The 13,112-nt window shown below is 38.3% G+C and overlaps 1 protein-coding gene across 2 annotated transcripts in view; it reads left to right on the top strand.

Annotated features, from left to right (window-relative positions):
- TRMT2B (tRNA methyltransferase 2 homolog B) overlaps positions 1-13,112 on the top strand; it is an 87,956-nt gene that overhangs the window by 21,693 nt on the left and 53,151 nt on the right. For both annotated transcript variants that reach the window (XM_061177815.1, XM_061177814.1), the window contains exons 8-12: positions 2,538-2,632; positions 2,897-3,111; positions 3,282-3,383; positions 4,736-4,855; positions 5,082-5,181. In XM_061177815.1, coding sequence (XP_061033798.1) covers positions 2,538-2,632; positions 2,897-3,111; positions 3,282-3,383; positions 4,736-4,855; positions 5,082-5,181 — 632 coding nt within the window. The remainder of the gene's footprint in view (positions 1-2,537; positions 2,633-2,896; positions 3,112-3,281; positions 3,384-4,735; positions 4,856-5,081; positions 5,182-13,112) is intronic.

Below are 13,112 nucleotides of genomic sequence, written 5' to 3'. Positions count from 1 at the left end.
TCATACCTTCTTTCAGTAATAATTATTGAGCACTGGTTATGTGCTAGACTCAGGATACAACTCTGAGCCTTCATGGAGCATACTTTTTGGGCTATCATGGATAGGATCCCTCAGTAAGGTTGCAGGGCAGTGATCATGTTTCTTATATCACTGCATTAGTTTGCTAGGACTGCTATAACAAAATCCCACAGACTGGGTGGCTTAAACAACATAAACTTATTTTCTCACAGTCCCGGAGGCTGGAAGTCCAAGATCAGGGTGTCAGCAGGTTTGGTTTCTTCGGAGGCCTCTCTCCTTGGCTTGCAGATGGCTGCCTTTCTGCTGTGTCCTCATGTGGGCTTTCCTCTGTGCATGTGTGCATCCCTGATGTTTCTGTGTATCCAAATTTCCTCTTCTTATAAGGACAACAGTCAGATTGGATTAGAGCCCACCTTAACTGCCTCATTTTTAACTAATCACCTATTTAAAGGCCCTATTTCCAAACACAGTCACATTTTGAGGTACTAGGGGTTAGGACTTCAATGTATGAATCCTAAGGGGACGCAGTTCAGCCCATAACACTCTTCTCTGGACCCCCAAAATTCATGTTCTTCTCACATGCAAAATACATTCACCCCCATTCCAACAGCCCAAAATTCTTAACACATTTCAGCATCAACTCTAAGTCCTAAATCTCATCTAAATGAAGTGTGGATGAGAGGTATCAGTCAAGGTATAATTCATCCTAAGACAGAATTAGTTGTGAACGAGCGAAGCTGGACAAATTATCTGCTTCCCAAATACAGTCGTAGGACAGGCATAGGATAGACATTCCCATTCCAAAAGGAACAAATCAGAAAGAAGAAAGGGGTCATGGGTCCCAAGCAAATCTGAAACCTAGCAGGGCAAATTCCACTAAATTTTAAGGCTCGAGAATAATCCTCTATGGGTTGATACTGTCCTCCAGGCCCACTGGTGTGGTGGGCCCACTGGGGTGGCAGCCTGGCCGACTGAAACCACAGCATTCGGACCCACCCTAATGGCCTCATTTTAACTTAAACACATCTTTAAAGACCTCATCTCCGAATCTGGTCACATTCTGAGGTACTGAGGGTTCAACATATGAATTTGTGTGTGGGGGGGATACACTTCAGCCCATAACAGTTGCTCAGCATGAATAATGAGTTGTCAAACTTTGTTAGTTTTGCCTGTGTAATAGTACTGTTTTCTTCCTAGTACTACGAAGTATTCCTTCGACAGTCCCCATTGGAGCCCTGCCTTCTGTTTCATGAAGGTGGGTACTGGCGTGAGCTCATAGCCCACACCAGTAGCCAAGGGCACACAATGGCCATCATCACTTTCCATCCCCAGGAATTAAGGCAGGTGAGACTCAAAGGATGATAAGGAGCAGCTTCTATAGCAACCCTTACTATCAATATGCTGCAGTTGGTATTTGGAGGTTTCGGGGCAGATAGCAGAAGCAACGCATCCATGGAACGTATGGGTTGGAAAGAAGGGTTGGGGATGATGAGGAGGAGATGGCAAGAATCCTGTTAACCATGCTGCTGGCATAATGAAACCAAAGAGACTGAGGCTAGGTTACCAAGTTAATTATCATGTGAGGACTCCTGAGGATTTTCACAAGAACTTTCCTCACGGAACTTATTAGGTGTTCTGCTAATTCCAGAAGCCAATTTAATAGAGACTAGAATATGGTCAGAATTTCATAATCCACATAATACTTTTACATTTGTAATACACTTAGAGCTTTCAAACATGCCTGTATCAAAATATTCTAATACTTATGTGATCATCTCAAGCAACTTGTGAAGTAGGCTGGAGAGGGAGAGGTATTGTTCCCTTCATTTCACAGCTGAGCAAATGGAGGCATAGAGGTACCCAAGGTTAAAGAGCTAGTAAATAGCAAAGCTAGGGCTTGAACCCAGGTCATTGATTCCTGGCCTTTTAACTCTATAGCTCCAACATAGTTTATTGTCATATGTCTTTGTGTCAAGCTAATGGATAGGGCTCTCTGTAGTGACGTAAGAATTTTAAAACATTCAGAACTCGAAGAAATGATTTAGTTACCATGCTCATTCTGTTCCGTGCCCTTTCTTTCCTTTCTCTTAGGACGCGTGTCTTCTGAGGTGGTATTTGGATGGGTGGATGGGATATTTGAAGTAGAGAAGTATGAAAGGAATTGAAAGGTTATTGCTTGTTCGTGATGGAACAAAAGCTTAGTTTAGCTCCTAGGTTACAACAAGAATATCTCTCACGCTTTCTTTAGAGAACTATCAAAGAGGCTCAAACCAGAGAAAGTGCCATGTCTATTGTGTAGCATTTGTCAAAAGCCAATAAGCAAAGCAGTGCTTCTGCTGAGATGTGAAAATAGCTTTCTTTTTGGTCCTACAGAACATTGCTTTAAGTGTTATCTATAATAGGATTTGAGTAATGTGCCTTCTTGTCTGACTACTGCAGGGCTGATTACCATAGAGCTTGGAGAGAAAATTTGTCAGAGATGGATTTTTGCTTGACTCCTGATTTTGTGGTCTGGGCAGGAGGAGCTCTGTGTTCAGAAGGAGACTGTAAAGAAGTTTTTCACCAAAGGGCCAGGAGCAGTCTGTGACTTGACATCACTTTACTTCCAGGAAAGGTAAACCTGGGACAGCCCAACAGCAAGCCGGAGTCTGATGGCTTGCCATAGTCTGGGTTATGGATTACTGAGGCAGCGCTGCTGATGGCCAAGTGTTTGCATGTACCTCCATCCCCTGAGAGGGGAACTCCTCCAGAGCTCTCAGGGCCATGCCATGGAGGCTTTGTCTCCTAGCTGAGATGCCAGGGCCTCCCTCTCCAACCAACCACTAGAGATAGGTTGGCCTGCCATTCCAAGGTGCTTTCTTCTTTTATTCTTTTCTAGCGCTATGACCCGTTGCAGCCATCAGCAGTCCCCCTACCAGCTCCTATTTGGGGAACCCCACATCTTTGAAGATCTCCTGGGGTTGAAGATCCGCATCTCTCCAGATGCCTTTTTCCAGGTTAACACTGCTGGTGCGGAGATGCTGTATCGGACTGTGGGGGAGCTGAGTGGAGTGAACTCTGACACCATCCTCCTTGACATCTGCTGTGTAACTGGCAAGTGGCAGCCCAGGGCAGAATCAACATGCAGCTTATCTCCCCAACACCATCCACGCAGCACCCAGGGCCCTTGCAGCCGAGGTGGGGAGGTGGTGGTAGTGGTGCAGGCGTAACCTCATTGGTAATACCCTAAAATACCCTCCTCTTATTCTCTCCTACTTCCCCAGGTGTGATCAGCCTCTCTCTGGCTCAGTATACCTCCCAGGTCCTTGGGATTGAGTTGGTGGAGCAGGCGGTAGAAGATGCCAGGTGGACTGCAGCCTTCAGTGGTACCCTGCTCACATTCTGGGGAGAAATTAAGAGCTGTAGTTGTCCTGTACTGTGGGAACGGTTGTGTGAGAAAGGACATCTACTGTATCCACGACTGGGGAGGAAGGGAAGGTGTTCTGGAGTGCTCAGAGTTGGATCCTGATGACTTTCTAAAAGAGGTCCCCCTTTTTTTTTTCTTTTTTTTTAAAAAAATTGAAGTATAGTTCATTTCAATGTTGTGTTAGTTTCAGGTATACAGCAAAGTGATTCAGTTATATGCATATATATATATGTATATATACTTTTTCAAATTATTTTCCCTGGGCTTCCCTGGTGGCGCAGTGGTTGAGAATCCTCCTGCCAATGCAGGGGTCACGGGTTCAGGCCCTGGTCCAGGAGGATCCCACATGCCGCGGAGCAGCTGGGCCCATGCGCCACAACTGCTGAGCCTGCGCTCTAGAGCCCGCAAGCCACAACTACTGAAGCCTGTGCTCCGCAATGGGAGAGGCCACAGCAATGAGAGGCCCGCGCACCGTGGCGAGGAGTGGCTCCCGCTCACCACAGCTAGAGGGGGCCTGTGCACAGCAGCGGGGACCCAACACAGCCAAAAATAAATAAATAAATTCATAAAAAAAATTATTTTCCCTTATAGGTTATTACAAAATATTGAGTAGAGTTCCCTGTGTTATACAGTAGGTCCTTGTTGGTTACCTATTTTATATATAGTAGTGTGTATATGCTAATCCCAAACTCCTAATTAATCCCTCCCTAATCTTTTTTTTTCTATCTGGAAAAAGCCTAAGGGAAGGAATAAGCCTAGCTGATAGGAAGGGAACTTGGCAAAACTTTGAATAATATAGAAGAGCCTTCTTGACATTAGACTCATGAGGCATCATAACAATACAATAGGTTTCAAACTACTTTTAGCAAAAGGACCTTTTCTTTGAACAAAGTCTTAGGCCAAACTGCAACATAGAAAAAAGATTTTCTTTCCCCTCTACCTCACCTCTAGACAGCTCCTGAGGCTCCATGTGAAAGCCTCCAATATAGCAGAAGGAGCACTTGAGTTATAGTCAAGGTTCTCTTCTTGGTGTAGGTCCTTATGTGCTGTGTGAGTCACTAAGTTGTAAAATAACACACCTAGTCTCTCAAGCTGAAAGGCCTACAGAGATATTGCAAGGGAAAGCGCATTGGAAAAAATGAAGCAGGTCCAAAAGCATTTCTTTCATTGTTATGCAGAAGTATGTTAGATCCAAAGGGAAGATGGCAGAGCCCTCCCTGCTTTCTGTACGTTTCTATAAAGCTGAAGCTCCCCACCCCCAACTGCTTGGCTTGCATTTTGAGTTATAGCATGTGGGCCTCTCTTTTGCAGGCATCACCAACTGTGAATTCCACACCGGTCGAGCAGAGAAGATTTTGCCACAGCTACTAAAGTCAAAGGAAGATGGGCAGTTAATTGTTGCTGTAGTGAACCCAGCCCAGGCGGGACTGTGTAAGGATGACTAGCTTTCCTGCTACAGAGCTAGTTAGGTATTCCCATGATGTCCACCAGCTTTGGTCTCTCATTTCTACACCATGTTAAGGCTGCTCTCAGTGAGCTGGCTCTGAACCTCCTTCTCTATTCCTAACGAGTCCTATGTGCCAGCCAGTTGCAAATTTGTGATAACCTGGACCATGATAGTTTAATTATATTAATAGCAATGTGTTTCTTCCTTTAGATTACCAGGTGGTTCAAGCCACTCGAAACTGCGGGGCCATCCGCATACTAGTTTTTGTTTCCTGCAAGCCCCATGGTGAAACCACAAGGAACATCATTGAGTGAGTCTTGACTTTGTTTTTAAATTATTTTTTCCTGATGGTCAAAGTAATCCTTATTGTTATGCTTACTGTGCAGAATTCGGAAAGTGTACAGAAGTGTAAAGAAAGAAAAAAGTCATTATACTGTCATCAAGAGTCAATTATAGGGCCAGGTCTTGGATGAAGCAAATAAAGCAACCCACATCAGGTACAAAATTTAAGAGGATGCCCCAAATCTTAGTAATAAAGATGCATTTTTAATGCAGTATTTTCAAAAATTAAATTGTCCAGAATATCTGTGAACAAAATATTAAGTTTTTTAAAAAAGTGAGATCCACTCCTGTACTTGCTAAGCCACGCCTCAGTCACCTTACTCTAGTCCTGGCCCTAGTTCCAATAAAACTGTATTTATAAAAGCAGGCAGCCAGCCTGCCGGCCATAATTTTACAATTTGATTTTCCAAATTATTGCATCAAGACATCATTTGTCTTGATTACTGAGTTTTTGGCACCCTCTTAAATTGTGCACCCATGGGGAATGCCTACTGCTTCACTCCCAGTTCTAGCCCTGGCCAATTATTTTGATTTTTGAAATGTTTTCTTCTTGTAATCTCTCTCTGTTTTTTACATAAGTAACACAATTTCTTTGTAATATTCAAACAACATAGGTATAAAGTACAGATGAGGGAATTCCCTGGCGGTCCAGTGGTTAGGACTCTGCACTTTCACTGCCGAGGGCCTGGGTTCAAGCCCTGGTCCGGGAATTAAGATCCCACAAGCTGCGTGGCACAGCCAAAATAAATTAATTAATAAATAAAGTACAGATGAAATACCTAGTTGAAACAAGTGAGAATTAGAAGGAAATAAATTGAGCTTTCAAGTCAGTGAGCTAGAAGAACAATAAAGCTAACGAAAACTGAAGGAAGAAATCAATAACATTTTAAAAATCCAGAAATTAATGAACTACAAAGGCAAGGCAGAAATAGAGACACAGAGATAGAGAACAAACGTATGGACACCAATGGGTGGAAGTGGGTGGGGGGATGAATTGGGAGATTGGGATTGACATATATACACTAATATGTATAAAATAGATAACTAATAAGAACCTGCTGTATAGCACAGGGAACTCCACTTTGCTGTACAGTAGAAACTAAGACAACATTGTAAAACAACTACACCCCAATTAAAAAAAAAAAAAAAACCGAAAAACCTATAGACTCAACAAATAAACCAGAAGGTGTTATTGGAAGAAGAAAATAAAATGGATAAGTAAACCTAATCAAGAATATAAAGTCTTAAATGAGAAAAAGGAGCATAACTATAGATATGAAGAAATTTTTTAAAATATAAGAAAGTACTTTGTATAACTCCTTCCTAATACGTTTGAAAACCTAGATGAAATGGGAGATTTCCCGGAAGAATGCAAATGGCTAATATTAACTCTAGAAGCTACAGTAAACCTAAACACACCAGTACCCATGGGAAAAAATTGAGAAAGTTGTCAAAGAGCTTCTTCTACCCAAAATAAAATCATGAGGCCCATATATTTTCACACTTACTTCCTTATCTTTTCCTGCATACTCTTCCAGTTGTCCTTTATTTTTATTTTCATTTTACAGTTTAAAAATGTTTCTGTATACATATCATGAAGGTGGCGCCTCAAATCAATGGGGAACAAATGAACTATTTAATAGATGGTGGTGGACAACTGGGTAGCTAAGGCAAAAAAAAAAAAAAAAGGTTGGATCTATATCTCATGCTGCAGACCAGGATAAATTACAGAAGAGTTAACAGATTTAAGTGTAAACGGGGGAAATCATAAATGTACCCTAGGAAATCAGAGAATTTTTTTTATAATCTTGGAGTGCAGAAGCCCTTTCTAACTATGAAAATTCAGAAGACATATAATAAAAGGTTGTTAAATTTGGCTACATAAAACAAAACTTCCTTCGTTACACCATACACAGAAATGAATTCAAAATGGATTATAGAAGTAAATGTAAGAGCTTGAAACATGGGAGTAAATCTTTGTGAACTTGGGTTAGGCAAAGCCTTCTTACATATAACATCAAAGACCCAAGGAACAGCTACAAGAAAGTGTTTGTGTGTGTGTAATTGAACATCATCAAAGTTAAAAAAAACTTTTTGTGCTGCAAATGATACCATCAAGAAAGTGAAAAGATGAAAAGACAACCCACAGAATGGAAGAAAATATTTGAAAATCATTTACCTGATAAGGGACTGGTATCCAGAAGCCAGACACAAAAGGCCACTTATTCCGTTTATAGGAAAATGTCCAGACTAGGCAAATCTCTAGAGACAGACAGTAGATTTATGGTTGTCTAGGGCTTAGGGTGGGGGGTTTCGGGAGAAATGGGGAGTAACTGCTAAGGAGTTAATGAAAATATTCCAAAATTGATTGTTGTGATAGATGCATAACCCTGTGAATATACTAAAAACCACTGAACTGAATAAGTGGTTGAACTGTGTGAATGATATTGCAATAAAACAGTTTTAAAAATCAATAACTTGCATGATAAAAAGCACCAAAAGCAAAGAGAGGAAACAACGTACAAACTGGAAAAAAATTTGCAGTTCATATTACAAAGACTTTTTTCCTTAATTTATAACGAACTCCTGGAAATCAGTAAGAAAAACAACAACAGCCCAAAAGAAGAATGAATGCAAGATATAAAAAGAAAACATAAATGTGTTTATGAACCATGAAAGGATGCTCAGTCTCTTCCATTATAGTGGAAATGCAGATTAAAAGTACCCTGAGATACCACTTTTTGTATCTCAGATAGGCAAAAGTTCCAAAGTTTGATAATGCACTGTTGGCAATACTATGGGGAAACATGAATTCTAAAAAATTACTGGTCAGAGTGTAAATTGGCACTATCCCATGGAGGGAAATTTAGCAATATAGATTAAGATTATAAATGTATATATACCTTTTGACCCAGTAATTCCATTCCTGAGGCTTTATCCTACAAATATACTGACACACATGTAAAATGACATGCATTGATTGATTGATTGATTGCAATATTGTAACAGCAAATGATGAGATATCCTAAAAGTCCATCAGTGAGGAACTAGTTAAATCAAATATGCTACATCCATACAATGGAATACCATGCTGCTATAAAAAAGAATGAAGGTGTTCTCTGTTTACTGATATGGAAAGATCTCTAAGGTACGTTATTTTCTGTTAACAACTTTATTGAGATATAACTCACATATCATAAAATTCAACCTTAATTAAAATGTACAATTCAAAGGTTTTTGGTACATTCTCAGACTTGTGCAGCCATCACTACTGTCTAATTGTGAACATTTTCATCACTCCAAAAGAAACCCTGCACCTCTCACCTGTCACTTCCCATTTTTCCCCAACCCCCTGGCCCTAGGCAACCACTAATCTACTTTATGTCTGTATGGATTTGCCTATTCTTCACAATTCATACAAGTGAAGTTCTTTGCAAATGTGGTCCTTCGCATCTGGCTTCTTTCTCTTAGCATGATGTTTGTAAGGTTCATCTGTGTTGTAGCATGTAGCAGTACTTCATTCCTTTTTATGGCTGAATAATATTCCATTCTATGGATATATACCACATTTTATTCACTCATCAGTTGATGGACACTTAGGTTGTTTCCACCTTTTAGCTATTATGAATAATGTTGCTATGAACATTCATGTGCTAGTTTTTGTGGGGACATATGTTTTCATTTCTCTTGGGTATAGTGGGTTTTCCGTTTATAGGAAAAAAAAAAAACACTATTCTGCACCATGCTTCTCTTGGGTAGATACCTAGTAGTGTAATTGCTGGGTCGTATGGTACCTATTTTAACCTTTTGATGAACTGCCAGACTATTTCCAAAGCAGCCTCCCATCTTACATTCCCACCAGCGGTATATGAGTGTTCCAATTTCTCTACGTCCTTGTTAACTCTACTGTCTGTCTTTTTTATTATACACATCCTAATGGGTGAGAAGTGGTACCTCCTTGTGGTTTTGATTGCATTTCCCCATGGTTAATGATGTTGAACATTTTTTCATATGTTTATTGGCCATTTATATATATATCTTCTTTGGAGACCTGTCTATTTAGATCTTTTGCCCATTTTTCAGTTGGGTCATCTTTTTATTAATTGAGTTTTAAGAATTCTTTTAAAATTCTAGATATAAGTTCCTTATCAGATATATGATTTGCAAAAATTTTCTGTTCTGTGGGTTGTCTGTTCACTTTCTTGACATTATCCTTTGAAGCACAAGATTATTTAATTGTGATGATGTCCAGTCTGTTTTTTCTTTTGTGGCTTGTGATTTTGGTTCTGAATGGAAATAGCAAGGTATGCAGAATTGTTGATATAATGATAACTATCTTTGTAAAAACGGACAAAAGGTGAAGAGAATATTGATTTGTATTTGCTGTATATGCATACAGAAACTGGTAAGTTTTATAAGAAACTGATTAATAGAAAAAAAATTAAGAAAAAAAAAGGATTTCCCTGGTGGTTCAGTGGTTAAGTCTCCGTGCTTCCACTGCAGAGGGCACCAGTTCTATTCCTGGTCGGGGAACTAAGATCCCACATACTGCGATGTGCGGCCCAAAAAAACAAAAACAAGAACAAAAAACTGATAATAGTAGTTATCTATGGTGGGGGAAGACTGCAGGGATGGGAGTCAGAGGTGTGGAGAAACTTCACTATATACCTTTATATGTTTCACTTTTGAATAAAATGAAAATATTTATTTTGCAAAACAATAGATTAAAAAATGCAATGATTAAGAGTAAGCCTAGGATTCTGCTAACACTCAGACTGAGTAAAACAATAAACATGGCCTCAGAAAGGCAAGAACAATTTATTTTGAAAAGACAGTATGTGCATATGGTAGAAAAAAAAACAGTACATAAGAGTGCATGTGCATGCAGTGAGTAATGAGTCTTCTTCTTATTCCTGGCTCCTAGTCCTTCAGATGTCACCACTCTTCCTAGTTTCTTGTGTAGCCTACCAGATATATTCTGTGTGTGTGTGTACATCGCTCTTTCTCTCTTTTTTAAACAGATAGAAACAGACTATAAACACTGTTCTGATGGACCTAGAGATTATCATATTAAGTGAAATAAGTCAGACAAAGACAAAAAAATCATATGATACCACTTATATGTAGAACCTAAAAAAGTGATATATAAACAACTTATTTACAAAACAGAAATAGACTCACAGACATAGAAAACAAACTTATGGTTACCAAAGGGGATAGCGGTGGTGGTGGGGGAGATAAATTAGGAGTTTGGGATTAACGTATACACACTACTGTGTATAAAATAGGTAAACAACAAGGACCTACTGAATAGCACAGGGAACTATACTCAGTATCTTGTAATAACCTATAATGGAAAAGAATTTAAAAAAGAATATATATATATGTATAACTAAATCACTTTGCTGTACACCTGAAACTAACACAACATTGTAAATGAACTATACTTCAATTAAAAAAATTTTTAAAAACCCACTATTCTGCACCATACTTGTCACTTAACAATAGATTTTGGAGATTGTTCTACAATGATGTAGAATCTGCATCAGTACTTAAAGGTCTACTTAATTTTTAAAATAGGCTGTATAGTTTTAACTTACATAAATATATCATTTAACTTGTCCCTTTGAAGGGATATTCATCCTAATGAATTTTGAGGTTGTTTCTACTCTATTGTTACCACAGTGTTGCAGTGAATGTCCTTGTACATATATCTTTGCATATTTGTGCAATGACTATGTATATGTGATGAGTAAGTGTATGTGATAGTATATTTGTTAGATAAATCCCTGATGTGGAATTGCTGGGTTAAAGGATATATGCTCTTAACGTTTTCATGTATTTTCTAACAGAGCTCTAGAATCAACTTATCAAAAATATTCTTTTGGGCTTGTGATTGGAATTTATTGATTCCAATTAATTAATTTAAGGAGAATTGAAATCTTTACAGTATTTTTTCTATACAGGTATGTGACCTATCTCTTCAATTACTCTAGGCTTATGGAATTCTCTAAAAATAAACATGTATTTTTTTCCCAATACAGGTCTTTTTTCTTAAGATTAATACAAGATATTGTAAAGTTTTTATTGCTTTTATGAAAGGGACCTTTTTCATGATATTTTCTAACTGGTTATTGCTGATTTTGTGTCAAGCTACCTATTCTTTTATTTGTTTTACAGGTTTTCCAGTTGATTCTCTTGCATTTTCTTGGTAGCTGGCCGTATGATCACCATATAAAAGCAGTTTTGTCTCTCTCCTTCCAATACTTTTTTTTTCTTATTACATTGGATAAGAAGATGTTCCAGTGTAGGAGTGATAGTGAATATCTTGTCTTGTTCCTTATTTTAATAGGACAGTGCTATTGAAATGACTGAGTGTTAGCCAGGGAAACAAGAACTCACCTGGTTTGTTAGTTTGAGTGTAAATTAGTAGAACCTTTTTAAACAAGGTTTAAAAAGGTTTAGTCGTACATATCTTAGGGCCTTAAAAACATACAGGCCCTTCAACTCAGCAGTTCCGCTAAATAACTAAAAATGTAAGCAAAGATATAACTATAAGAATATTCATGAAGGGACTTTTTGAAATAGCAAAAGGTTAGAAACAGCTTACATTTCCAATAGCAAGGAATTAGATAAATAAGCTACATTACATTTATTTAATGAAATACCATATAGCCAATAAAAGTGAGGTAACTACATATAGTGGAGAGATGCTTATGATGCGTTATTATGTGAAGCTGTTGTAAAACAGTGTGTATAGTATGTACAGTGTGACTCCACTTTAAGAAACCAATTTAAATGTACATATTTGGAAAGATATATCCTGAAAAGTTAGCAACAGGTATTCTTCTCTGAATGGTGAGTTTATAGGTGAACTTTTGTTCTCATTTTTACTTGACTTCCTGTAATAAGGGAAAAAGTAATTTGCTTAGAAAGTTTTCAGTAGAATAATTCAGTAATATATATATATTAATTACCTGTTGTGTGCAAATCATACAGAAAAGTGTATGACTCAGGCCCCTTGCTCCATTCACCATTGAACCCCTACTCTGTGTCACACACTGAGAACACAGAGATGAATAATAAGCAGTTTTTGCCTCGTTTCTAGCCTGAAAAAGATTATATACTCCCATGAGGAAGATGGTTTAAAAAACTCAGGTAGTTACATTAAATGTGATAAATGCTGTTACAGAGAGAAACACAGGGGGCTGTGGGAACACAGAGGAAGGGCTTAAAGTTTAAGGAATTGTGTTCCTGTAGTTTCTCCTTGGTTTATCAAACTGAATTTTTTTTTTCTTTGAATTTTTGAATTTTATTTTATTTATTTTTTTATACAGCAGGTTCTTATTAGTTATCATTTGCCTTATGTATTGAGGTGCCCCTATGTTGGGTGCATATATATTTATAATTGTTATATCTTCTTCTTGGATTGATCCCTTGATCATTATGTAATGTCCTTCCTTGTCTCTTGTAACATTCTTTATTTTAAAGCCTATTTTATCTGATATGAGTATTGCTACTCCAGCTTTCTTTTGATTTCCATTTGCATGGAATATCTTTTTTCCATCCCCTCACTTTCAGTCTGTATGTATCCCTAGGTCTGAAGTGGGTCTCTTGTAGACAGCATATATATGGGTCTTGTTTTTGTATCCATTCAGCGAGCCTGTGTCTTTTTGTTGGAGCATTTAATCCATTCACATTTAAGATAATTATCAATATGTATGTTCCTATTACCATTTTCTTAATTGTTTTGTGTTTGTTTTTGTAGGTCCTTTTCTTCTCTTGTGTTTCCTGCCTAGGGAAGTTCCTTTAGCATTTGTTGTAGAGCTGGTTTGGTGGTGCTGAATTCTCTTAGCTTTTGCTTGTCTGTAAAGCTTTTGATTTCTCCATCAAATCTGA

The sequence above is a fragment of the Eubalaena glacialis genome, chromosome X (genome assembly GCF_028564815.1).
Source record: "Eubalaena glacialis isolate mEubGla1 chromosome X, mEubGla1.1.hap2.+ XY, whole genome shotgun sequence".
NCBI classification, from domain to species: domain Eukaryota; kingdom Metazoa; phylum Chordata; class Mammalia; order Artiodactyla; family Balaenidae; genus Eubalaena; species Eubalaena glacialis.
The sequence above is the reverse complement of the archived record's forward strand: the minus strand, read 5'-3'. Positions and strand labels throughout refer to the sequence as shown.